The sequence below is a fragment of the Dipodomys merriami genome, unplaced genomic scaffold, assembly GCF_024711535.1.
Source record: "Dipodomys merriami isolate MVZ:Mamm:240054 unplaced genomic scaffold, mDipMer1.0.p SCAF_59, whole genome shotgun sequence".
Classification (NCBI taxonomy): Eukaryota; Metazoa; Chordata; class Mammalia; order Rodentia; family Heteromyidae; genus Dipodomys; species Dipodomys merriami.
The window spans coordinates 2,818,017-2,843,857 of NW_027206168.1; the positions used below are offsets into that span (position 1 = coordinate 2,818,017).

The 25,841-nt window shown below is 56.0% G+C and overlaps 2 protein-coding genes across 13 annotated transcripts in view; both read right to left on the bottom strand.

The window, feature by feature from the left end:
- Nucleotides 1–17: 17 nt before the first annotated feature.
- Nucleotides 18–23,350, bottom strand: Kdm6b (lysine demethylase 6B). 10 transcript variants are annotated; one of them, XM_070001473.1, is made up of 25 exons: nt 23,222–23,350; nt 16,283–16,396; nt 15,158–15,219; nt 11,237–11,356; nt 10,810–10,954; nt 10,593–10,731; nt 10,300–10,398; nt 9,981–10,200; nt 9,789–9,881; nt 9,546–9,707; nt 9,266–9,460; nt 7,308–7,673; nt 4,947–7,207; nt 4,718–4,844; nt 4,489–4,594; nt 2,819–3,024; nt 2,656–2,720; nt 2,502–2,576; nt 2,263–2,411; nt 2,022–2,136; nt 1,738–1,925; nt 1,449–1,590; nt 1,019–1,145; nt 756–926; nt 18–634 (listed from the first exon to the last, which is right to left on the bottom strand). In XM_070001473.1, the coding sequence occupies exons 6-25, from the start codon at nt 10,724–10,726 to the stop codon at nt 611–613; spliced, it is 5,025 nt and encodes a 1,674-aa protein (XP_069857574.1). In that variant the 5' UTR covers nt 10,727–10,731; nt 10,810–10,954; nt 11,237–11,356; nt 15,158–15,219; nt 16,283–16,396; nt 23,222–23,350; the 3' UTR covers nt 18–610. The 10 variants fall into 10 exon arrangements, with proteins under 10 accessions (XP_069857574.1, XP_069857581.1, XP_069857573.1 ...); XM_070001480.1 differs by lacking the exon at nt 15,158–15,219 and having other exon boundaries at nt 2,502–2,573; XM_070001472.1 differs by lacking the exon at nt 15,158–15,219.
- Nucleotides 23,351–23,902: 552 nt separating this feature from the next.
- The window catches only part of Dnah2 (dynein axonemal heavy chain 2), a 135,675-nt gene continuing 133,736 nt past the window's right edge, over nt 23,903–25,841 (bottom strand). For all 3 annotated transcript variants that reach the window (XM_070001485.1, XM_070001484.1, XM_070001483.1), the window contains exons 85-88: nt 24,829–25,005; nt 24,657–24,731; nt 24,355–24,505; nt 23,903–24,216 (exon numbers count right to left, since the gene is read on the bottom strand). In XM_070001485.1, coding sequence (XP_069857586.1) covers nt 24,062–24,216; nt 24,355–24,505; nt 24,657–24,731; nt 24,829–25,005 — 558 coding nt within the window. In that variant the 3' untranslated portion in view covers nt 23,903–24,061. The remainder of the gene's footprint in view (nt 24,217–24,354; nt 24,506–24,656; nt 24,732–24,828; nt 25,006–25,841) is intronic.

Sequence of the window (25,841 nt, forward strand, 5' to 3'; positions counted from 1 at the left end):
GGGAGCGGGAGGTCAGGTTTTCCCAAAAAAAAAAAAAAAAAAAGAATAAATAGAGGTGAGTGGGACTGTTATAAATTAAAAACCAAAAACAAAAAAGGAACAAAAAATACAAATCATAACCAAGTGAATAAACAGACATGTACAGGGATCACAGCTAGCATTGGAAATTAAAAAAAAAAAAGGAGGTTCTGGGGAGGGGTAAAGCCCATAGAAAGAATCTCATTAAAAACCTCGGCTGCCAGTAAGTCTATGTACACGCGAGCGGGCGGGGGGCGCGGGGGGCAGGCGAGGGAACCCGTATCGACCCCGCGCCGCCGGAGCCTGGTCCTTGTGTCTCTTGCTAGAAAGGCCAAAGTCGGTGAGGGGAGGCGCTGGTGGGCGAGGGGCTGCCAGCCCCCTCCCCCGTCTCCCTTTTTTTTTTCTTTTTTTTTTTCCTCATATTTGTTTAAAAAAATTCTTAATAAATTAAGTGAGGGGAGCTGCCAATAAGGTAGAAGGGCCGGGCCCGACCCCCTTCCCTTCCCAGCCAGAGGCGGGACCCAGGTCCAGCCTAGGCGTGTGCTGGTGGCCCCGCGGCGCCCTGTGGGCCGGGCGGGCGGGGCGTCCGGTCTCATCGCGACGTGCTGGCCGGGGCCTGCGGGAGAAAGCGGGCTAGGGTCAGTGGCCCCTGGCAAAGGCCCGACGTCTCAGGCAGTGCCACTCCTCTCCCTCCAACCCCCCACCCCCCACCCCCCACCCCCCAGCGGGGCCCTCACCAACGTGAAGGCGTCATAAGCCTGGGCCAGCTCCTCGGTCCGGTACTGCTCCAGCACGACCACGCCCTGCAGGCCCGCGCTGCGCCGCCGCGCGCAGCCCTCGCAGTGCACCAGGTACGTGTTGCGGCTGCCATTCTCACTGGTCACAAACAGGATGTTGAACACCTCCACCTGGTGGGAAGGGAGATGAGGTCACTGAAAGGCTGCGTCGCAGTGGGCACCTCTGGGCAGGGGAGACAGAGCTGGAACTAGAGAACACTCACGTCGCACTCGTTGCAGTAGTAGGCAGGCTCATCCTTGACCCGGCCCTGGTAAGCGATTTTCTTCCCTGCCCGAACGAGGCTCTCTCGCTGCACCTGGCAATGCTTCATGGATTGCAGGAGACAGAACCTGGGAGGGAGGACAGCGTTTTGAGAAAAGCTACCAGCAGGGGCTGGGTGGCAGTGGGGCAGAACCTCTTTTCCAGGTAACATTCCCTGTGTCGACCCCCTTCAATCCCCCCATCGCTCCCTTTTCTTGCTTGGGTTACATTTCCTGTCCTGGGTATCTGTTAGGTTGACATTTCAAGTGTTTTGTTTTTCTCCTATTTAGATCACTGGAAAATAAAAGGCCCCGAGAGAACAAGGATAGTCAGGAAGGACAAGCTAGCGAACACATTAGAGAAGGTGGGCTTCCACCAAACAGAGTCCTCACTTGATCATCTTGAACAAGTCAGGGTCACTGATTTTGACTGTGCGAGCCACGTTCCAGGACACGTGAATCATGGGCACGATGGATTTGACGTTCTTCACCTCGTTCCACTCGTATCGTTCCAGGGCCAGCTGGTACTGATAGGCTGCAGGCCAGAAGGAGTCACTAGAGGAACCTCAAACAGCCCCGGCCCTTTTCCTCATACCTTACTATTCTCCCAACCCACCTCATCCCTGCCCCTAGGGATCAACCCCACCACTCACTGCACAGGGACCTAGCCCCACCCTCTCACCGGTGAGAGGCCCGACGTTCCAAGCAATGTTGTTGCACCAGCCAGTGGCCTGCACCCAATGTACAGTCCCCGCATTAATCCACACCAGATCTCCAGGGCGCTGCACAAAGCGGTACACAGGAATATTGGAAGCATAGAGGTCATCCAGTATTGGCCACCAGGAACCAGTCAAGTAGTCCACGCCATGCCTGTAGGGGGGGGGGCAGTCATAGTAGGGTCAGGTAGGAACCTTGGGAACCAGGAACATGACACAGTGAGGTGGCTAGTGAGAGGGCTATGTGTACCGATCGCAGAAGGCGCTGATGGTCTCCCAATAGTGCTCGTGCACAGCAAACCATTCGCAGTCACCAGGACCAATATTGATGTTGACAGAGCAGAAGTTGTTGTTCTCTTGGTGGCCTGCAGAGGGAGACAGATAACCTCATGGCAGGCCTGATAGGAATTTTTGCTCTATGACAACGCTGTCCTTTGCCCCTCCTCTCACACCCACCCATCCCCACAGGGTGTGCAGGCTCAAGAGCATACCTGGTGTTCTGCTGCCAGGGACCTTCATGTACAGCTGGACAGTGTTCATGCCCAGAATAGTGTGGCCCACATGGCTGAGCATGTTGCCAGTGGACGTTACCCGCATGAAGGCAGGCAGTTTTAGCAGCTCCTGTAGTTGGGGCTTCCATCTGGAGAACAGACAACCGAAGTTAGAGGTTACCCTGACTGAATGTCCAGCTAAGTTCCTGTCCTCACTCTGTTGACCCAGCCCCACTGACCGCTTGGCATCAGACAGGTCGATGTTGGTGCCAAACTTGATGATGTGATGATTCTTTGGGTCTGGCGCACTGCTGCTAAAGTAAAAGCGGACAGGTGGGTAGAGCGCACAGGGAAGAAAGGAGCAAGAAGGGATACAATTGTATTGTACAGTACCTAGGAGGAGTTCCTGTGGTGCTGTCTGGCTCCTCTGACTCCTCATCTTCACTCTCCTTCTCCTCCTGCTCAGAGGGGTTAGGCAGGCCTAAGTCAGTGACTTCCAGGAGCCTTTCCTGCAACTGGATCCTAACAACCACCTCCACCCACAGTTGCCCCTCACCTGCAGTGACTCCTGGAAGGATGAAGCCTGGTACTGTGCATACTTGGCAATGGTGGTATGGGAACGGGAGCTCTCACAGGGCCAGATCTGTCGTGTGCCAGTCAAGTCCCAGTTCTCATCCGAGGGCTGTTGCACCTGGGTGCGCACCTCCACAGTGTGCTCCCCACTCGCCTCCACCAGCGTCTTGGTGGAGAAGAGGCCCAGGTCTGCAATGGAGGACCAGAAAGAGGGTTGGGGAAAAGGCCAGGGATGTGGAGCCAAACTGACCATTTCCCTTGGCTTGGCAGAACTCCTCCCAGGCAAATGGGCAAGAACCACAGCCCCATGTGAGGAGGGAGGGCAGATGCTCTCTAGGTTCTCCCCAGCCCCATTCCTCCCCAGCCACTCTAGGCCCCAGCCCTTCCATCAGGCCTCAGGGGTGTATATGGCCATAGACACACAGCAGGAGGAACTCAGTGAATATTGACACCTTTAAATTACCGTTGGATCCAATTAAAGATACAGTCAAACCAAGACTGGAATGTGCTTCAAGTCACTCGGGAAAGAAGGAAGCATAGATGGGTATAAAGGGAACAAGACTGATTTTCATATTTTTACATAGTTTCCTACAGATTTGGACTGTTTGAAGTTTTACAAAATGCAAGGTTGAAAAAGAGAAAGGCCCAACCTGTGGGCCTTGGAGACGATCCACAAATTGTATTATTTTCATCCTTAATCACCAAACAAGAAATGACTCTAGGGCTGGGAAGGTGGTTTAGTGGTAGAGTGCTTGCCTTGCATGCATGAGGTGCTGGGTTCGATTCCTCAGCACCACATAAACAGAAAAAGCTAGAAGTGGTGCTGTGGCTCAAGTGGTAGAGTTCTAGCCTTGAGCTGAAGAGCTGAGGGACAGTGCCCAGGCCCAGAGTTCAAGCTCCACAACCGACCAAAAAAAAAGAAAGAAAAGAAATGACTCAGCTGGGCACCGGTGGCTCACGCCTGTAATCCTAGCTACTCAGGAGGCTGAGATCTGAGGATCGAGGTTCAAAGCCAACCCCGGCAGGAAAGTCCATGAAACTTTTTTTTTTTTGGGTCCAGTCGTGGGGCCTGAACTCTGGGCCTGAGCGCTGTCCCTCAGCTCTTCAGCTCAAGGCTAACGCTCTACCACTTGAGCCACAGCGCCACTTCCGGCTTTTTTCTTTTTGCTTATGTGGTACTGAGGAATCGAACCCAGGGCCTCTGGCATGCAAGGCAAGCGCTCTACCACTGAGCCAACTTCCCAGCCCGAAAGTCCATGAAACTTTTATCTCCAATAAACCACTAGAAAAACCAGAAGTGGCTATAGCTCAAATGGTAGAGCACTCGCCTTGAGCTGAAGAGCTGAGGGACAGTGCTCAGGCCCAGAGTTCAAACCCCATAACCAAAAAAAAAAAAAAAAGACTCTAACCAGGCCCTGAAATACATCTCTTTCCCATTTGCCCACTGCCAGGGACAGACAGACAAGATAGATGAGAGAAAAGCCCTAGGCCAGGAATGTTCCAACACTTGGAACATTCCTCAAACATGGTCTACACGTGACCATGTGAGCCTGTTATAGCCACCATCCCAGGTCTTCAAGTGCAGGGTTTCTCAGAGGGTCCCCTACCCCAGATCTTTAAAGACCTCCCATACTTTCTGCCCTCAATACTCACTGAGCCGCAGGGAGCCGGCCAGGCCCCGGATGACGGTGATAGGATTTCGAGGGTCTGTGCAGAACTGCAGCAGCACTGGCGAGAAGGCATCTCGCTTACTCTCCAGCTGAGAGATGACCAGCAGAGGCTGTGATCAGAGCCTGGTTCTAGGCATGACCACCCCAACCACCCCAATACTGTCCAAGACCCTCTTGGAGGGGTAGTTTTTGAGGATATAAGGCACACATACATAGATGCTGGGTGTTGGAGGGTTGAGTTTCTCCCGGGGCAGCTTCTCCTCAGTGTTGATCTTCGGTTTCACAGACTGAGCAGGGGAAAGGTAGGACTCTCGAAACTTTCCTTTCACCTTGGCATTCCTGTGGGAGGGCAGTGGGATGAGAACAAACCCTGAAGTCCTGGGGGAGGAGCCTACGCTTGGGCCAAGTAGGATAGCCTTGGGTGTGACGGCCCCCACTCACTTGCTGGCGCGCACGACATCGGCGGCGCAGTGGCTAATGGTGAGGTCTGCCATGCGCAGCCGCCGCTCCTCCACCTCAGAGGCGATGAAGGTCTCCTTGTCACCACTCTCTACCTTAATGAGGCGTATCTTCAGCTCCTTCGGGGGCCCCTCACTCAGTGAGCGCAGCTTCAGCATGTCGGCCCGGCTGACGCCTGGGGGGCCTGGAGCCTCTTCTCGAGCCTTCTTCCCGGGAACAGGGACTGATGGGGGAATGGGCTGGGCAGAAGGTACAGGAGCTGATGTGGGGGCTGGGGCTGTGGGTTGCTTGACTTTGGAGGTCCCACCTAGATCAGGCCGGGCCTTCTCCCGCCCCTGGATCTCCTCACTCTGCAGGTCTAAGTTCCCCAGCACGCGGCGGCTCTTTTCTTTGGGGGCCTTGGTCTTGGTCTTGGCCCGCCCCTCGCGGGGCCTGCGGCCCACACTGTCTTTGCAGGCGCGCCTGTGCCTCCGATGTTCCTTGTGTTCCTTCTGTTGTTCCTTCTGCCGCCGCTTGCTGCTGCCCGGCCCTGCTGCCACCCCGCCACTCTCCTCCTTGGCCAGTACAGGGGGTAGCAGGCGTTCAGTCCCACTGTCCACCGGGTCGGCTGGATCCACTGGGTCGACTGGATCCATGGTACTGCGGCCCACCCGCTCTACAAGGGTCTCACAAGCCCGACTGATCTCTTCTAGCACCTCAGACTCAGAGCGAGCAGGGGGTGGTGGCAGGGGTGGGGACAGCTGGGCGGGGGTAGAGGGGCCTGGGGCTGGCTCTTCACCGGCCCTGAGCTGCTGGGCCCAGGGCCCGCCTGAGGTAGAGAACTGAGATGACGAGGAAGCAGAGGGCTGTGGGGAGCCCTGGGCGCTAGGGGCAACTGAAGTGAGTGGTGGGGTGGTAGCACCTGATGGGGGACCAGGGGAATACTGAGTGGTGGGCAAGGGCCCAGGGCGGGTGGAAACGGCTGCTCCAGTCCCCCGGTAACAGTACTTTTGTCCCTCCAGCACGGAGGCCAAGGATTTGAGCAGGCTGGCCGAACTGGCTGGTGGTGGAGGTGGGGGTGGGGGTGGCTGTGGCTGCAGGGGAGGGGGGAACTTGGCTAGAGGCGGTGGTGGCGGCAGGGCTGGTGGTGGCTTCTTCTCCTCTTCCTGGGTGGTGGTGGTGATCGTGGTGGTGGTCGTGGCAGCAGCAGCGGCGGTGGTGGTGGTGGTGGTGGGTGGGGTGGTGTCACTGGGGAATGGAGGCTGCAGAGATGCAAAGGGCTCCTTCAGCGGGGGTGGGGGTGGGGGCGGGGGGACCACGCTGGCCTCCTGTTGCTGCTGCTCCTCCTCCTTTCGAATGGACTCATCCAGCATCTTCATGATGTTTGCCAGCCCATCAGGTAGGATCTTAAACTCGGCTGGCTCCTCAAACTGGTCCTCCAGTGGGGTTGGGGGAAAATCAAAGAGTCGAGAGCCTCGGGCAGGCAGCTCCCCAACCCCAGGCGGCACAGGTTGGGGGGCTTTACTCAGGGAGCCTGGGGGTGGCCCTGGCCCCACCTCGGGGGTCTTTGGGAAGGAGACCCTGGGCTGGGGGCTCTCCGAGCGCCTGAAACTTCCTGAGGTATTTTGGTGGCAAGAGGAGGGAGGTGCTGGAGGAAGGGCAAGAGTCAGAGGTGGGAGAGGTGGGTCCTGGGGGCTCAGTGTGGGGCTAGGTGGCCGGGGAAGGGGGTCCATACTTCTGGCTAGATAGGGAGGTGGGGGGAAGGGCACAGGCCCAGTGGGACTACTGCTGTGGCTGCCATTGTTGCCGCTGCTGCTGCTGCTGCTGCTGGTGGCTGGGGGAGTGGGAGGGGTGTGCGAATCCTGAGTGCCCACAGAAAAGCGGGGAGCCGGAGGCCCCAAGAAGCCCTCACGGTGGGGGAGCGGTGGGGGGGGAGGAGGTGGAGGAAGCGGAGGAGGAGGGGGCGGAGGGGGGGGACGGGAGGGTCCTTCAGCCCCAAAGAAGAGCTCCTCTAAGATCTCTCCATCCTCTCGTGCTGCTGCCCGGCAGGCCGGGCCCTTCAACCAGGAAGGGGGTGGGGGAGGGCGTAAGAGGCGAGGACAGGGGGGTGGGGGAGATGATGGGGGCCCAGGTGGTAGGGACAGATGGGGAGTGGCAGCAGGAGCCCCCAAGAATGGTTTCCGACTGCTGTGTGCCAAGGACCCCAGGCGGCCCTGGTGAGGAGAGACCTCCAGTGCAGGAGTTTGGTAATGGTCGGCGCCAGGCTGCAAGATAGAATAGAGTAGTAAGATTGCGGCTCTGGGTGCTTCAGACAAGCTCCAAGTGATAGGACCACTCCAGTCCCCCCTCAAGGTTGTCACTTACAATGCCTGGGCTCGGCTCCATGCCCCGGAGACCGGAGCTGCTGCTGCTGCTGCTGCTGCTGCTACTGCTGCTGGTGGTGGTGGTGGTGGTGCCGGGGAGGCCAGGGGGCCGGGAAGGGGCATAAGGCACGCAGGTGGTAGTTGCTGCTGGTGAAACACTGGAGTCCATCCGCGACCTCTGAACTCTGCTCTCTCTAAGGTCACTTCCGGGGGGACGGGTGGTAGGCAGGCAGCCATGGCTCTCTGCTCCTGGGGGGCGGGGGCCCAGGCCTGGGGGAGTGGCTGGGACCAGCCGGTGGCTGGGGGCATGCGCGGTGTAGGCTGGAGCTGGGTATGGATACGGGTGAGGCAGCGGGTGCCGATGTTCCTATGGGAAGTAAACGAGGACACAAGAACAGTAGGCACAGAGCTCGGAGTTAAAAACCACACATTGTGGTGCATATCTGTAATCCCAATTCAGGAGCCTGGGGCAGGAGTTCAAGAGCTTAAAGCCAGTTCAGGCACTGAGTTTGGTTAGTGAAAGCCTATCTCAAAACAGTAAAAGGTTCTGGGGTACAGTGGCTCTAGTCTGTAATCTAAGCTACCTAGAAGATTAAGATCAGAAAAAAAAAAAAGAAGATTAAGATCAGGCTCAAAGCCAGTCTTGGCTCATGTCTGTAATCCTAGCTACTCAGGAGGCTGAGATTTGACAATTGGGATTCAAAAACCAGACTGGGCAGGAAAGTCTGTGAGACTCTTATCTCCAATAAATCACCAGAAAGGGGTTGGGAAGGTGGCTTAGCGGTAGACTGTTTGCCTTGCATGTATGAGGCCCTGGGTTTGATTCCTCAGCACCAAATAAGCAAAAAGAAAAAAGCTGGAAGTGGCGCTTTGGCTCAAGTGGTAGAGCGCTAGCCTTGAGCTAAAAAGCTGAGGGACACTGTCCAGGCCCAGAGTTCAGGCCCTACAACCGAACCCCCCCCCCAAAAAAAACATAAATCACCAGAAAACCAGAAGTGGTGCTGTGGCTCAAGTGGTAGAGCACTTGCCTTGAGCTGAAGAGCTGAGGGATAGTGCCCAGGCCCAGAGTTCAAGCCCCACGACCGACCAAAAAAAAAAGTTTCAAGACTCCATCTCAACCCATGAATGGTTGGGCATGCATCATGGTAGCATGTACCAATCATCTATAGGGGAAACACAAATAGAAGTCCAGGCCAACACAAACATATAAAGTAAGATCCTATCTTGGAAACAGCTGACATAAAAAGGGGCTGACAGGGAAGTGGCGCTGTGGCTCAAGTGGTAGAGCACTCACCTTGAGCTGAAGAGCTGAGGGACAGTGCCCAAACCCAGAGTTCAAGGCCCATGACCGACAAAATAAAAAAGAATTGATGATTTCAGGCTGGGAAGATGGCTCAGTGGTAGAGTACTTGCCTTGCATGCATGAGTCCCTGGGTTTGATTCCTCAGCACCACATAAGCAGAAAAAGCCAGCAGTGGGGCTGACGCTCAAGTGGTAGAGTGCTAGCCTTGAGCTGAAGAGCTGAGGGACAGTGCCTAGGCCCAGAGTTCAGGCCCCACGACTGACCCCCCCCCCCAAAAAAAGGCGGGGGGGGGGAGGGGCTGACAGGTGCTCAAGTAGTGAGGCACCTGCTTATTAGTCAATATGAGGACCTAAGTTCAAACTCCATTACTGCCAAAATAAGCAAATAAAAAATTAAAGGCAGTTCTAGGCACCAGTGGCTCACTCCTGAAATCTGAGATCTCAGGCATTTTGAAGCTAGGCTGGACAGGAAAATCCATTAGACTCTCATCTTCATGTAATCACCAGAAAGACACAATTAGAGCTGTAGTTCAAGTGGCAGAGCACCAGCATTGAGCAAAAGAAAGCTAAGGGATAGCACCCAGGCCCTGAGTTCAAACCCATTAGCAACAACAACAACAACAAAAGGCAAGGTACAGTAGATAGCTAGTGGCTCACCTGGCGCTCTGGGGGTGCTGAACCCTTGCGCTCGGGGCCCCAGGCATCTCCATGCAGGCTATTCCACAGTCCTGGCTTGGTCAACTGAAATGGGGGACTGGTAGCCAAGCCAGGCAGAGGTGGTGGTGGCGGTGGCGGTGGGGGTGGTGGTGGTAATGGTGGTGGAGGGAGTGGCAGCCCTGGGGGAAGGCCAGTCTAGAAGAGAAGAGGTTGTGAATATCTCATTCCTTGCCCCAGACTTGCATCCTCTCTCTACCTCCTGCCCCGCTTCTAGTCATACCTGTTCAGAGCTGCAGCCTCTCCTGCGCTTGCCTCCAGGACTAAGGCCCTCCTCCCCTGAGGGGCCTGAGAGTGCTGCAGGGGGCATAGGTTGTACCACTGGGGGTTCAGCAGCTCGCTTCACTGGGGGACCCCCTCGCTTAGCCCCATAGTTTCGCTTGTGCTGAGGACAAAGAAGGAGAGAAGAGCATGGGCACAGGTCTAGCCCAGCTCTCTTCCCTACTTCAGTTGGCCCCCTCCTCACCTCAAGGTGTAGCAAGTTCCACACTTGCTCCAGTGGGGGCAGAATCTTGGCTCGGTGCTGGCAGGAGCCAGCATGAAAGTTCCAGAGCTGGGCCTGGAGATCAAAAGGTAGATGAAGACATAAGGTTGGGAGCACTGAGCCAGAAAGCACAATCCGAGACCTCCCCCCCCCCTCTATCTTGCCTTATCCTACCTGCTGCAGTCGGCCAATGCGGGGCCCAAGTTCAGCAAAGCTTCCTCCATATCGAAGGGCACTGTGATAGCAACGTATGGCCTCCTCGCTGTCATGCTCTGACTCGTACAGCTGCCCAAGCTGTTCCCACAACCCTGGCTGGGCTGGCTCCCGGAGCAGTGCCTGCACACAACCATGCAGAGATTCCAGCTTCCCATGGAGGGGTCTTGGGGTGGGCGTCCTACAGAGTAGAGGGGTTGGAATGGTCAGGTTTGGGGGAACTCTCTCGAGATCCCAGTTTTACATATTACCCTCCCAAGTCTGCAAATTCCCCACTTACCCTGGAGTATAATATGGTTTGCTGGGGTGCCCAGAGCTACTGCCATGTGAAGGGGGTAAAGGGGCAGGGAGCGGGTGCTGCCCAATGCTGGCTGAACATCTGGAGAGAGAAGGACTCTGTTACATACAACAAGAAGGAAAAGCCCTGCCCCCTAGGAAGAAGGAAACTAAAGGAATAATAAAAGCAGGTGAAGATGTTCCTGAAGTCTATGGAATGGCCAAAACCTATGAAGAATGATAAGAGATAAAGGAGGACAGAAGATGGGAAGGTAAGTGCCTGGCCCAATTTCTCACCTGCTTCCAGGCAGCCATGCGCTACGAGGAGGATGGGGTGGGCAGGAGCTCCAAGCCCCAGCACAGCTCAAGCCCCCAAGGGCAAAGGCTTCCCGTGCAGCGCGGGCCCCTGGAGGGTCCACTGCCCGATGCATCCAGCCTAAGTCAGGGATAAGAAATTATGCTCTTACTGGTGCCCATGTATACTCAGCCAACCCAGCCTCAGTCTTCCCCTTACCAGGTCAGCAGTGGCCCCAGGAGCCCTGGAGATCGGGCACAGCCCCCTGCCCCAGCTCTCTGGGATGATGGTCCCACTCCAGCTGCTCTAACAAGTGTGTGCCCACTGTCCCCAGATGGCAGCCCCTAGTCTTTCAAAGCCAATTCTACAGAGAGAAGAAAAAGGAGTGCAATGAGTCGCCAGCAGAGACAGGGCCCAGAGGCTCAGCTGAGGTTACAATGGCTCCCACAGGTCTGTCATTTGTGCTAAAAAGTCTGAGGGGAGGCCCACTGGCCTGTATAAGGAGCCCCTAGAGGTCCAGAAGAGTAGCGTGGCAGAAAGCTGGTACAGAACAGGAGGCTGTACTGTGAGCACCACTGGTGGCTGTATGACATTTTCCTAGTCTGGAGCCCTGGGCGCAGACCCATAAGGCCCTGGCAGCGCTTACCCGGCCTCCGTGGGAGCGTCCCCTCGCTGCGTCAGCGAGCTCCAGAGATCTGGCCAATCACAGGACTTCCTCTCTCCCCAGAAAGCCAATCATCACCCGTGTCTCCGCCTCAGTAACAGCCTGGCCGGAACCAATAAGAACAAGGTTAGCCCAGCAGGCAGCAGCCTTGGGAGGAGGGGCAGCGGAGCCGGTCAGACTAGCTCTCGCCTGGGGGTGACCCCGACGTGACCCCGCAGCTCCCACTTAGGGTCCCCATCTCGGATCTGTCTTGCCGGCCGGACAGGAGCGGCAAGCAAGGTCTGCCGACCAAGACCTGTGAGGATAATGAATCGCACACTTGGCTGGCTGGCTGGCCTACAGGCAAGCCTCACGCGCCCACAGAACCGCCAGTGGTGCTGGCCAGCCCGCTCAAGTGGTACCCCTTGCCAGAACAACGCTGGACTGACCGAGGGCAGATAGATGCAGAACAGACATAGCTCTCTTCCTCATTTCACCTCAGCTAGTGACCGACTTCTCCCGCCCTGAGCCCCTTTAAAAATTGCCTAGGTCTACCCAACCACAGCAACTCCTGCCACCAAACCTGCACCCAAACCAGGTGGGTGGCCGCTATGTGCTCCACCCCCAAAGCTTGACCCCCGTACCAAACCACGGTCACGTCCCCATCCTCAAACCCGGCTCTTCCACTTCCCCAGGCTCTCTGATCTTCAATACCCACCGACCCTCTAAACCAGCCCTTCTTCCCCCGTAGTCCTCCAACTTCTAAGAAGTTGTGTGCCGTGGTCCCGAGTGGCCCCTCTCGTGTGGCTCCCGTATCCTCTATGCCCTTTTCCTGCCGGGGCCACGCGGTTCCCCACGGCCCACGTGGCCCCCGCCCCCCAAGGGAGGGGGGGATTTCGGGGGTTGCCCGTGACGTGGCTACTTGCGCAGCGGAAGCGGTGTGTAAGTGTGTCTATGTGTGTGTGTGGGGGGGGTCCTTTGGGAGGGAAGGCGGGGCCCGATAGGCAGTGACATCACCCTTGTCCCACTCTCGCCGCCTACTCCCTTAAAGAACCCAGAACCCGTTTCACTTCCTCCTTCGCGCCTCCCCCCACCCCACTCAACCCCACGCTTTTTCCCAACCCGTGCTGGCTCTACCCAAGGTGGACACAACAATCCCCTCTTCTGGGAACCCTCCCTTTAGCCCCAGCTCTTCCCTCTTCTCGCTCACCTTCCTAATCGGGACGTCCCCACACCTAGTACTCCCTCCTCCCCCTCATCCCCCCCCACACCGCAGGTACGGCTCTCCCGAAGGTAGGGCTCGAATCCCGCAGTCCATTTAGAGGCTACAGTACAAAGAGCAGTGAGAAGCGAGTCAGAGTACAAAGCCGCGGGGGCGGGGCCAATGCTCCAGCTGGAGCGTGTGCCAGGCAGGAAGCCGGGGGAGAGCGTGCGGCGTGGGGCTGGGGGCGGCAGGAAAGTTCGCCTTCGCTAAAATGTCTGCCTTACGGGGAAATTTCCACCCAGCCCACAAGGGCAGAAGAGGAGTTTCTGGTGAAAACAAGCCCACCCTCCTGCAGGAAACCGGCGTCAATTTGTATGAAAGCGCTGGGGCCCCACAGGTCCCGGCATGCCACTCCCCCCGAGGTCAGGTGGGCTCCAGCACCGACCCCTCCTCAGTTCACGTGGGGAACTGTCAGAACTCTCCACACTTGTTTAACAGTAACCAGGCTCCGGGGCAAGTGCAACCCTTAGTTGCAGTCAAGTAGAGCTCAGGCTGGCTGCCACAGCGCCAAAGCCTAGGGGATCCAGAGACCAGAGAGGCGCAAAGAGGATCCTAGGGCACCAGATGTAAGAAAGGTAGAACCCGGCTAGGGAAGTGTGTCCTGGGCGCTGCCAGTTACCAGGAAATGCAACTTCCCCTTCTGCTATGATGACACTTCCCTTCTGCCATTTCCCCTTTCCCACGGGGAACTGACTCAGCTTTCCCTAAACTAGAGAGTTCCGAGTTCCGTTCGTCCAGCCCTCAGATCTTCAACCTTTATCTCACCCCCCCCCCCACCGCACCCAGGAATACTGAGTGCTCGAGGACGAAACTTCCTGTATACTAAACATTCATTCTCGCCAACCACCTCGAATCCTCATCCCCACCAGGGAGCAAGCGCTTGACTCCTCAACTCGCCCCACGAACAAAGCCTCCTCAGGGTCTGATTCAGGCTTGGGAGGTGGGGGTGAATGAGTCACCCAGAAAACCTTCTCTTGTTCCCACTGACTCAGCCCCCGCCTCCCTCGACTCTCACAGACAGAGTCAGTGGCAGACACAACTCCTCAGCCCACACACGGCTCACCGCCGTCCCGCGGAATTTCCCCTCTCGTCTCCCCAGCACGGCCCTCCCCTGCCCGGGGCGGCCCCGCCGCGGTCACACCTGCGCCGCCACCGCCCGCCGGCGGTCCACTCTCACCTCCACTCTCGCTAGGGGCAGGAATACCCGCCCCGACTCCCGGTATCCATACTAACCAAGGGGAGGGGACCACCACGGACGGGCACAAAGACAGACACCCACAGACGCCTCGAGGACACACTGGAGGTAGACGCACGCGGCTAGAGGCAGGCTGTGAGGGCGACCCATTTCTGGGGCAGCTATCCCCAGCCTCTCCGAACCCGACCCACAATCCTGAGACCCAACCGCTCTGAAGGGGTTAATTCCGCTCCCGCCGAGGCCACGCCCTCCCCATCCGGGCACTCCCGGCAAAGCCCGGCTCCGCCCCCTCCATCCGGGCTCTAGACCCGGGGACTTCGGCCGTCGCCGGCGCTAGGTCCCCTCCCTCCGTGGCCCCCCTTCCGCCTTCCCCTTGAGCCACAAGAAAGAGCCCCCCCTCCATCAATCACACCTACTTAGCTCTCTCTGGGCTTCAGGCCGAGGAGGCCTGTGCCCAGCACCCTCGCCGCGCCGGCGCGTGGTAAGAGGCCTACTGTGCGCACGCACACGAGACAGCCAAAGCCTGGACCCTGCCGCTAGGGGTTGGGTTGCGCCGAGCAGGCGGTTAGAACGCACGCCGCGCAGGCCGGGGGCTGGGGCCGACTCGGCGCTCCCAGCTGGTCCCCGTCCTGCCGGGTAAAAGCGAGGAGTCACAGGCTCGCTTCTCACCTGGGAGAAGGGGAGGCGGAGGGAGGGCCCCCGGCTGAGACTGGGCTGTGACTCAGCCACCCGGGCAGGCCGCCCGCCCGGGATTCCCTTCCCCAGCCCTCCCTCTCCCCTCCCCCCCTTCGTCGCCCCCCCCACCGAGGAGTGACAGTGCTGGCCTCGGCCCGCTATGTGTCACTGTGGGCCTTGTGTCTGCTTCTGACTGGGTCCTGTGTTCACCAGTCTGTCTGACAAGGTCGGCTGTGTGTGGATCCTGGTGTCTCGCTCCACACCGTGTGCACCTGCATATCGGCTAATCTTGTCTCCCTCAGAGCCTGTGTCTGCGGCGTTCCTGTCATTATCCCTGTCTACATAATTCTGCGGGACTGTCTGTCTGTGTGTCTGCCTGGCTCTTGTCTTGGTCTTTTGTCTGGATCTGCCTCTGCATCACTGGGGTGATCACGTGTGTCTCTCTCTGCACATGCCCTTCTGTGTTTGCCTTCGTTTCTTGAACAAAGTCAGAAACACTGGAGCCAGCTGACCCCACTGACTCCTCTCCTCATTTCCTCAATCCTGATGTTTTGTTGGAGCAGTGATTCTTCAGTTTGGCCAGTTTGAGGGTCTGTCTGCCTGCAAAGCAAGTTCTGTCCCATTCCTCAACACCTTTGCTTATCTTCACAGTTCCCAGAAGCTCCCATTATAACAATTGCTAGCATTTAGTGAGTATTTATCAGATACTAGGTACTTTGTAAAGCATGTTACATGGGGATTTTCTTTTCCACTCTTACTTAAAAACTAATATAGGAAGTACTTTGATTACCTCATTTTGCAGATGAGGAAATTGAGGCTCAGGAAGGTTAGGTAACCCACCAAGGACATTTTCTGCAAGTAAGGGAAACAGCAGGGCTTATTTCCAGAGTCATATTTCCATTCTTTTATATTACCTCTGTCCAATTCTCCCTTAGTTTTAGCCTTGAAGCCTTCCTATCTCCTAAGCAACCTTCCACCCTGCTCTACCTTCTGTTACCACATGAATTGTCTCATGTCTAGAGTGGGGGTAGGGAGCTGTGCAGCAGAACCCATAGGTTTCTTGGCAGTGAAGCTCATTTAGTTAACACTCATTCAACACAAATCCACAGAGGCACCCCAATGTGCAAACCATCATACCAAACAGTGAGAAATACATAGAAAATAGTCCCAATCAAGAAACTCAGTAATGGAAACACACACACACACACACACACCCTTGGAGAACATAAGTCCCTACCTTAGAGATGATACCTTTCTTTCCTCTATACTGAAAGTATGGTAAAAAGGGGAATGTAGTGGGGCCTCAGGTAGAAAACTAGTATAAGGATGGAGGGATGCAGAATAGGAATAAGACTTGGGATGTGTAGAACAAAAGCTATAGTACATAAGGAGAGAATAGGTCAAAAAGGAATCTAGGAGGAAAGGTGAGATGCTGAGATTGCCATGGCAACAGCGGGCTGCTGTGGTAATGATCTCTACTATCTCCCTATATTAATTTCCAAACACCCTTCATAAGCCAAACTATTCAACATTCTTAAAGAAGCAAAGCGCTCCCCCCTCCCAAGAAGAAATTCCTCCAGGGAATCTTACATCTACTTTCAGTTTATAAACCCTATAGCTTTCTTCAGTCAGCAATTGAGTTATAACACTAAGAGTGTGGGATAATGATTTGTGTGTGTGATCATAGAGAAACTGGTGAAGTACAGGGCTCAACCATTTATTAGAGATGGGGGAGGGGGACTCCATAATCCAAGAGGGAGTGTTGAACCACTCAACTACTTCATCATGATGGAGGAAACTCAAGAGGGCTGGATCATTTTGAAGAAAGCCACAATTCATCTCATTCCAAGCATTTTCAAACATGAGGTACAGAATTAGGTTTTGTAGGAAGGGAACATTTGAGAACTACACTTACCAAATGGAGTTTGGTGTGCCCAGTCTCATCGGAACCAGCGCCCCAACGGTGGGGTGCAGCAGACCACTGTGAAGTAGGTAGTGCTATAGGGCTGCCATGATGTCTAGGGGGAACCTGAAAGAATAAAAGAGAATTAGAGGTGGGGGTCTCCCAGGCTGGAGGATTTCCCTGTGTTCCTTCCCTTTCCCCTTCTGGAAGAGAAACCTAGTGGTCAAATGAGATAGAATCTGTTTCTATAGCAACCAGAACAAGCCATTCTCAAAGTGGTCCTCCAAGCTTCCCCTCAGAAGACAGCCTGAACCAGGTGGTAAAGGGTATGCTATGGCATCCAAGTTTACTTGGAGACCAACCCATGGTCCCTGTTCTGACTAGATCCTCCAGCTAAAACTCCCATGTACCAGAATAGCTCTAGCACCCCTCAGCCCTCCCCCCATTCATACCTCAGCTAGCCTCAGTCCTGGCCCCAGGGTATTCAAGCCTTGGGTATTCAGGCCTTAGGCCTTCAGCTTGGCTTCCTCAAACCCAAAGGTTCCACACCAACCTTATCAAGACACCAGACAGTCAACCCCACCCCTTGGACTCTGCCCCCTCCCCTTCCCCTAGGCGGATGCAGGCAGGTCCTGGCTAGCAGCACAGGTGGCCAGACTAGATGAACGGGCCCAACAGGGAGGAGCCTTCCTCCACTACAAGAACTGTGACTCTGGGCCTAAGCCTGGAAGTGGCCTCGGCTGCAAGCCCCTCTCCATTCCACCCCCAATGCTGCATCCTGTTTCCCCATCACCTCCTTCCTCTGGGTGGCCAAAGGAGGTGACAGAGGCCCATTCCCTTCCCTCCTAACACTCAGAGACAAAGAGCTGTGTATTTTTAACATGTCTATGGTCAAGAATCAAGTGTCCATCCAGAGGTCAGGCCTCAGTCAACCCTGACCTCAAACTCATTCCTTAGGGACCTATGTTTTCCTCTTCCAGAACTGGAACCCTGGTCTCAGACTACAGACTCAAGACACCTGGGCTCCTAGACTAATCTCTCCATTCCCTGGCCTCCTATCCTCCATCTTTGCCCCAGCCCCAGAGATTCAGGCCTTTGGCCCCCAGCCTCCATGATGCAATGTGTTGCAAGCTTCTGTAGTTGCTGATGACATTGCCCCCAGGGAGGTGTTATTTCTGACCCAAGCAAGGCCCCTCACCTGACCAGGGTAGTGGTCAGCTGCAGGCTGAAAAAACCAGCAAGTAAGTCCCTTAAGCTGAGAAAGGTGCTTGAGGCTGAACCCTCCAGGACAGAGAAGCTCAGAATGAAGGACAAGGGAGCATAAGCTACAGTTGATAGCATTTGTGTGATATATGTGTGTGTGTGTGAGTGTGTGTGTGTGTGTGTGTGTGAGTGCTGGAGAGGGTCTAGCCTAGGGAGAGCGGAAAGGAAAGGGCTGGCCTTAGACTCAATCAAGAGGAGGTGTGTGGGGCAGGGAAGGGATCAGAGGGGTAAGTGAGGGGTGTCTGGCCTGGAGTGGGGGAGGGGCCAACAGCCATTTAAAGGGCCAACCCGTAGCTTTAATCCCTCACCAGCCCTGGCCCCAAGCAGAAGGCTGTAATTCATCTGTCCAACAGCTGGTGTGGTGTGTGTGTGTGTGTGTGTGTGTGTGTGTGTGTGTGTGTGTGTACGCACATGCATGCACGCGTGTGTAAGGGGGGAAGGGGGGCATGTGGTCGGGGAGGGGGGGCTGGGAGGGGAGGGGAGGAGCTGGGGCTTTCGTGTGCACAGACCCAAACAACAAAAGGGGAAGCTGAAGGGCCAGCTCCAAAATGCCCATGTCAGACTGATGACCTGCAGAGCTGCTGGTGGCCCCCACCTGGTGGCCAACAGACTCCATAGTTTGGACTCAAGGATTGTTGGCAAGAAGTCAAAGGACCCAAGGGTGGAGGCCTGGAGAAAGCCCAGTCTGCGTGGCCCCCAGGAAGGCTGTCACTCCTCCCGGAGCCTTCCCTGCCGCAGCACTGTACCAGACCTGCATGCCTGGCAACAGACTCAGCTTCAGCCTCAAATGCCCTATTCACTAGCCAAGCCTTCCCAGACATGGCCTGCCGGCTCCCCCTCCTGCCTCCACAGGGTGGCAGCGGCCACACGGAGGCTGTCCCTTTAAATCATGACCACCCCGATGGTGTGGACAAACTAAGGGCCCAGCCCCCCAAGCAGCCGGCTGGCCTCTCTCCACGAGTCCCCCAAATGTGAGGGCCATTTAAAGGGACAACAGAGAGGCAGCAGGTCTCTAACCTACCCCACTCCCTCTCCCCACCCATACTCATAGCCCCTTTCCCCAGCAACAAACAGCTCTCTGCCCCTCCAGAGGGCCCCCCAAATTCCGGTTCTCTCCCCACCCCTACAGACGGCTAGGAGAAGGGGGGGCCAGGTGTTGGGGGGTTCTGGGTGAACATGAAAAGGAGAGGGACTCCCACCTCCCTCAAAACCCCAGGGGACAGGTCAGAAGGGAAAGAAGATCCCGGAGAAAGAGCAAGACGGCACTCGGAAAGGTGCCTTGGGCAGACCTAGGGCACCCAGGCTGTAGGGCTAGGGAGAAGGAGTCTGGCTGCAGGAGGCGGCGGGTGGCACAGCCAGCGGGCGACAAGCCTAACTGGGGGAGATGGAACAAGGAAGGACTAGGGAGAAAGGCAAGGCCGGGAAATAGGGGGAGACGGAAAAGCGGAAAGGGGTCATCCGGGAGGGTATGGAGGAAATTCGGGGGGGGGGAGGCAAGCCAGGCTGGGGTTACCTGCTGGGTGTCTGTCCCCCGGCGGTGCCCCCAGAGTCCGGGTAGGGAGGGGGGAAAGCAGCAGGGGGGGGAGTGGGGGCTGGGGGGGCGGGGGAGACAGTCCCTCCTCTGCCTCCTGGGCCTGCCCCGGCGCTAGCAGCCTCTGCCTCCCTCCCTCCTCCTCCCCGTCCCTGAGTCCCGGAGTCAAACAAAGAACTGTAGCAGGCTCTCCCCAACCCCCTCCCTCCTCCTCCTCCTCCTCCTCCACCTCCTCCTCCTCCCCTCTCTCCCTCCCCACCAGCAGGCTCCCTCCTCCTCCCTTCCGGTCTCTTCCTTTAACTACCCTCTCCTCCAGCCCCCTTCTCTCTCCACCCACCCACCCCAATCTTTTACACACCCCTTATCCTTGCCGGCTCCCCGCCTGGGAAACTATTCAGCCCGGTCGCAAAATGAAAGGCTCGGGAGAACAACATGGGAGGGGACTGGGGTCTTGATTCAAAATCACGAATCTCAACACGATTATTTTCACAGCCAAAGGGATAGTCCGTAGCTATTTCATCTCCGAGAGGGGGGAAAAATAATAAGAAAGCAATACAAATCTGACGAAAGTCCTCATCAAATAAAGTACACAAAGCAATCCAAGCTAATCCTCCCCCCCTCCCGTGCCCCCAAATTAACACAAACTCTCCACTCCTCCCTAACCAACTCCTAAGGTCATGGCTCATTTGGAGCAGGCCTACTGACTATAGTAAAAAAAAACAAAAACAAAAACATAATATCATTTAGCAAGGAGTATTTAATAGCATGCATTCATTCAAATGTTCATTCTGTACCAGGCACTGTACTAAGGGCTTTACATAAATTATCTTACTTTTCCCATCCCATCTACCTTAAAGGTAGGTATGAATATTAAAATTTCTCAGAATAAGAGTATGAAGCTCTAAGAGGCTTTGACCTTTCAAAATCCCTGACAAACTGGGATTAGAATCCAGGTCTGGCCTGACAGCCTAAACTCGGAGGCACATAAAAATGCATCGCACCGTAAGCTCCAACTCCAAGACTTAACTCACTGAGGACAGCCATAGCTATCCCTGAATCTTTCTCCCCCAAGTGAGCAAAGCCAGAAATTGATCCACCTACCTACACAGAATTAAAACCTTGACTTTTCAGCTTAATACAGTTTCTTGACCCTTGTCTTCAGTTTGGGGAGGGGAGTAAGTCACAGGGGCTAAAAGGACAGGAGCTGCTGTGTATCCACACACACACAACTCTTCGGGGCAGCTGTCTGCTTGCAACCACTCCCACTTCAACTCAAGATGGAGAAGGGGCAATATGACACTAGGCTAGGCAGCAGGTGAGAAAGTAAAAAGATTTGTAGAAGGTTCGTCCAAGGAGGAGGGGGAGGGTGGAGGGGAAGCTCTTCGGTGCCAATCTAGGGAAAAGTGACCCAGGGTTCTCCCAGCCCAGCCAAGGGGCAAAGTCTTTCAGCCACACTACACCCGTGCCCCTCCCCCTCACAAACTCCAGTCCGGGGTTTCCCACCTGCAGGATGCGAAGACCAAGGGAAGGGAGACAGGAAAGAGACGGCACGGGACTGGAACTGGACTCGGGGCAGGGGTGGGAGGGAATGTAAGGGGGGGGGGATAGGCCTCATTGCCTGGCAACCATCCCGGGGCACGTGCACGGGTGACATCATCCCAGGCCACCTTTAACACAAACCTTTGACTCGGCAAGGGCCAAAGGGGCCGCTGGCTAAGCTTCCTGAGGAGTAGCCTTAGGAATTCTGGGAACTCAAAAAGACTTTTAAACCCAGGCGTCCTGCTTTTTTTTTTTTTCCCCTCTTAGCCCCAACAGGACTCCAATCCCAGGGACTCAAGCTTCTCGTCTGTCACTTCCTGCCTCTAGCCCTGACCTCCCAACCCACTTTTCTGTCGGGACTCCCGACACGCCCTTCAGAGATACTTTGCCTTCTTTCCTGGGCGAGATCTCTGATGGGGAGTGGGGAGGGGGGGACGGGGTACAAGGTCCCACGGGGATCCGTCTATCGCCGGGGTCTCCCGTGCCCCAGCTGGCCGCCAGCCGGAATCTGTCTGGGTCCCCAACTCTCCCGCCCCTCCCGCGCCGTTCCAGGGCGGAGTCTGTGGAGTTGAAATCAGGACACGCCGTGAAGGAAGAGTTATATAACTCGGAGAAAGAAAAGGACGAGTGGAGACGGGGACAGATAGCCCGAAAGCAGCCAGGGAGGTGCGAGGAACGTCAGAGCGCTTGAGGGGGAGACTTGAGGGCTGGGAGGGTCTGAGGACTCGGCGTAGAGCGGGGTTCGGGCGAAGGGGTGTGATTACGCCGGGGCAGTCACCTGGGTCACCCAGGGCTGCCCAGCTACTCCTTTCCCCGCCATCGACTGCGGGGCTGGGCCCTGGCGGGCGGAGGCTGCACCCGTCTCTTTGTCTAGGGGAAGAGACCTAAACCGGGAGCCGGGAGGGCAGCCGCGGAGCTCACGAGACCGGAAGGCACGGCTCCGCCCAGCTCACCTGGGAGCTTTGAGAGGGCGCCAGTCGAGAGGGCGGCGGGAACAGGTAGCCGGCCCTCCCACTTGAGGCTCGGCCTTAATCGACTGCTGGCAATAAAGAGCGGAGACAGATCCTTACGTTTGGGCCCTCGGGGGATGAGGAACGCGGCCGTGAACTACGCTAGTTCTCAGATTCCAGCGTCGGGGGACGGAACGCGCCCGCCGACGCGAACGCGCAGGCGCAAGGGGCGCGTGCGGAGGTGGGAGGGGGCGCAAGCGAGCGTGTGGGAGTGCACGTGCGGGTCCCGGGCAGCCACCGCCTCCCTCCCTCCGCCTCCCGCCCCCCTCTTCCCGTCACCCTAAAATTCCCTCTTCCTATTGGTTGCCATGGCTCTGACGTCGGTAACGTCCGTTGCAGCAGATTGGGCCAGGGGAGTTCGGGAATCTAGCTCCCGACTCTCGCTCGGCTGTTACTCTGGCAACTGAGCAAGCAACCCGCGGGAGGTGCGACGGGCGAAGTGGAGAGGCGCCCGGGGTTCGGCCTCCCCGCAGACAACCTGAGTCCAGTTCTGTGGTGCATCATCAGTTCGCGCTACCTCCCTGCCTTCCTCTAAAGGGTCTTGTGTCCCGGAACGAGGCGTTCTGTTCTCAACTTTCCCCGCAGTCTCCAGCTTCTCATTCCCTCCACCCACCCACCCCCACCTCAGACTCAGCCACAAGCCACAGCTGACAGGAAGCCGATCTGCGTTGCTTAGTAACCCACCCGCCTATGCCCCCCCCCCTCCGGCTCCCCCAGGAGGGAGAAACAGCCTGAGACCCTAGTCACCTCCCCACGCTTTGCCTTTCGCCCTCCAACCCACAGGTTCCTGTGAGTGGGTCAAGATGACAGGAAGCCAAATGGGGGCATCAGGCCACCTTTCCCCTCAGACCGGGGCGGGGGGGGTCTTAACTGTGGTCACCGCCACGTTCCCCACCCGCGCGCCCCTCGACTCCGGGCATGCTCGCGTCTCAGCCTCGCCATCTCGTGGCTACGCTGGAAAGGTTCAGCACCAGTGAGGGCCCCAACCCGAGCGAAGGCTAGGAGACCGGTGACGGGAAGAGTGGGAGCAGAACCGGGGGGGGGGGGGGGGACAAGAGCAGAGCGAGGTCGCGTGACAGGTGGAATAGCGTGGGATGAGGGGGAAAGCTACTGCTGGGGCTCACGGGGCTCCTTAGGGGAAGACTGAGGCTACACCCTTCACTGTTAACGAAGAACTGGCGTGAGACTAAGTGGCTGGAGGAGTGGAGGCGCACCCCGGTCCGGCTACGTCTGACCCTGGTAGACCACGGCATTGACCTGTCTGCAAACTGCCCTTTTATTTAGTTCTGCCCTTCAATTAGGATCGCTGCGCCCCGCCCTACTGTCGGGAGGGAAATGTCAGCACAAGGGTAGACTGGGAGTCCTTTCAGGCCCCTCTAGACCTCTGGAAACCTCTGGAACCTCTAGCTGCAAGCCAGATCTTCTTCCACTCCTCTGCTCTCTTTGGGGGTATACGGATGCTCCACGCCCCAGTTTTCCTAGTGCCTTTCCCAAGACCCCAGCGGCTATCCCCAGCCCATCCCGAGTCCCTCCGGCCACTCTGACGTCCCTTCCCCCTGCGCAGGGCTGGTTTCCCTCTTCTCAAACGCCCTTGCGGCGGCCCGTTACCTGGTTCTGGGGGGTCCCAGGTATTCAGGCTCCCCAGGGTCTCCTGGGGGTCGAGCGGGCCCCCCCTCTCCCAGGCTAGGGCTGGGGGGGCCGCTCCGCCCCGTGGCGCAGTTGGATTTTCCAACACAAACACTGGCACCCCTGCTGCTCCCCAGCCCCGCCCCCTCCCCGAGGTTCCGCCCCTCCTTGAGCTGGAGTCCCTCTCCCAGGCTCCGCCCCGCCCGCGTCAGGCGCCGCGCGCCCGGCTCGGTGCCGGGTGGGACACAGGGTGCGAGGCTCGGGGTGCCATGTGTGGGGTCCGTCCCCGATCTTCGCCTGACAAACTCCTATTCTATTTGGATCCCGCGCTCTTCCAAGGTAAGCCCCGCCCCCCTAGGCCCTGCCCTGAGATTTAGCCACACCTTTAGGTCCCACAGACCTAGCCCTTTAGTTCAAGGCCACGCCTCCTTTTCTCTTGAGGCCGCTGAACTTTCTCTCCTCTCTTCTTCCTCCTCTCTCCTCTGTCTTTCTGTCTGTCAGTGTCTCTGTCTCTCTTTCTCTCTCTCCCCTTTCTTCTTCTTTCTCTCTAGCTTCTCTGGCGATGGTAGCTCACAAGTAGTTCTAGTCTCAGAAAGGTGCAGGCTTCCTCTCCCACGTAATCCCTACCATTCCATTGAAGAGACTTAAGAGTTTGGGGTCGCAGATACTTTACTGCACTGAGCTCCAGTACAACCTTTATACCTTTTGCCTTAAGTTTGTTTTTCAGATTCAGCCAAGGTCAAAGCCCGATTAAGGTCCAGCCTTAATAGGAATTTCATTATCCCCAACACTCTCAAAAACAGGAGAGAAGAAGAAGCCTCCTCAGCTGTCCAGGCTCATGAGTAGAGCAGTGCCCCTCTTGATCCAGTGATCAGATGTCATAGCCCCAGATCGAAGGTCTATGCCGATGACAAAGGAGGCTCGATCTGAGGTGCCTGCTCGGTTGGGATAGTAATAGCAGGGACAAGAGTACATGCCTGGGAAAAGTAGAGAAAAAGAAATTAGATCCCTGGAGACTCTGGGAGAACCATTTGGGAGCAACTGAGGATTAGAACCAAAGATGAGTTGGGATCCAAAATAAGATGGGTCAGGCAGGGCTGGAGCAGCTGTCCTACCCTTGGCACTCTTCTTGCGGCTCTCTGCAGGTCGGAAGTGGATTGTGGGCATGAGGCAGACCAGCTGCATGGGCTCTGCCTCCACCAAGCACGAGTTCTTCCAGTCCCAGCCAGCACCCTCCAAATATAGGCCTCGAACCCACACACCATCCTGGGGAGAGATAAGTGCAGTTTGGTGACCTTAAGTACTCAGCCCTCCTGACTAACCCTTCTTTCCTCCCCCAATTACTTCCCACTTTGGCTCCCAACACCCTCCTCCGCCAGACCATCTTTTAACAAAGCCCAAACTCATGTGCCCCCACCTTGGGTGGATACACTAAGTTGCTGTCATCCACAGTGGAAACGATAAACTCCCAGGAGAGGCAGTCCACTGAAATCTAGGAGTCAAAGGTGACAATAAAGGAGATGCCTAGAGAGGAGAGGAAATGTGCGTTCATAGTATGCCTTCCCTTCTCCTCCCTTAATGGTACTCACATTATTTTGGCGAGCCGACGACTGCAGCACAGCAGTGAGGAAACCAGTGGGAAAGGTAAAGCCAGACAGCCAGAAAAGCACAGGAGGCCGTGCACGACTAGCCCATAGTTCAAACTGCTCCACGCGCAGAGCCAAGTCCCGAGTCCATGAAGCCAACGGCTTTTGTGAGGGATATGCCTGGGGGAGGAGGCAGGGCATGTGTCCATTCATTCCACTCTGAACCTTATCTTAAACACTTGAAACAGCTGTGAGAAGCGGTGTTATTATGTAACTGTATCCCCTCTGTATATCACCTTTGTAATAATCATTAATTTTTTTTAAAAAGTAGTGTGAGCTCCTTTCCAACTATGGTTGGACAAAGCTCTCAAGAAGCCAGCTCCCAGGAAAGATGCATAAAATGGCAACTATTTAGTAATGATATCAGTACAGGGAAGTATCCTTTACTTTCACATTCCAAATTCAGAATTTCTTAGATTTTGGACTATTCACCTACCCTTTTCACATACACTTAGTTGAAGATCCATAACCCAAAAATCCGAAATCTGAAGCTTTTTGAGGATCACGTTGCACTCAAAAAGTTTCAAGCCATTAATCAGTACACATTGTGTTCATGAAATCCTCCTTGTGCAACTAATCTGTAACATAAACTTTCAGCTCTGTGCCTATAGCTCATCCTGTACTACTACTCAGGAGGCTGAGAGCTGGAGAATTAATATTCCAAGCCATCCTGGGCAGAAAAAGTCTTAGAGACTCCATCTCCAATTAACTAGTAAAATGCTGGACTGGAAGTGTGACTCAAGTGGTAGAGCAATGAGCAAGAAAGTTGAGGTTGAGGTCCCAAGTATAAGTTCTAGTATTGGAACACACAAAAAATGTTTCAAGCCAGGCATGATTGTTGACTGCTATAATCTAAGCTATTAAGGTTTGATGCCAGACTGAGCAAAGTTAGTGGGATTCTTATCTGAAAAACAAACAGAGCAAAAGGGGGCATGGTTCAAGTGGTAGAGTATCTA

Coding starts and splice junctions, on each gene's coding strand:
- Kdm6b (XM_070001478.1), bottom strand. CDS start 10,726: ATGCATCGGGCAGTGGACCCTCCAGGGGCCCGCGCTGCACGGGAAGCC. Junction 4,845..4,946: donor GATGTCGTGCGCGCCAGCAA/GTGAGTGGGGGC, acceptor GCCCTCCCACAG/GAATGCCAAGGTGAAAGGAA. Junction 2,412..2,501: donor GACCTGTCTGATGCCAAGCG/GTCAGTGGGGCT, acceptor TCTGTTCTCCAG/ATGGAAGCCCCAACTACAGG.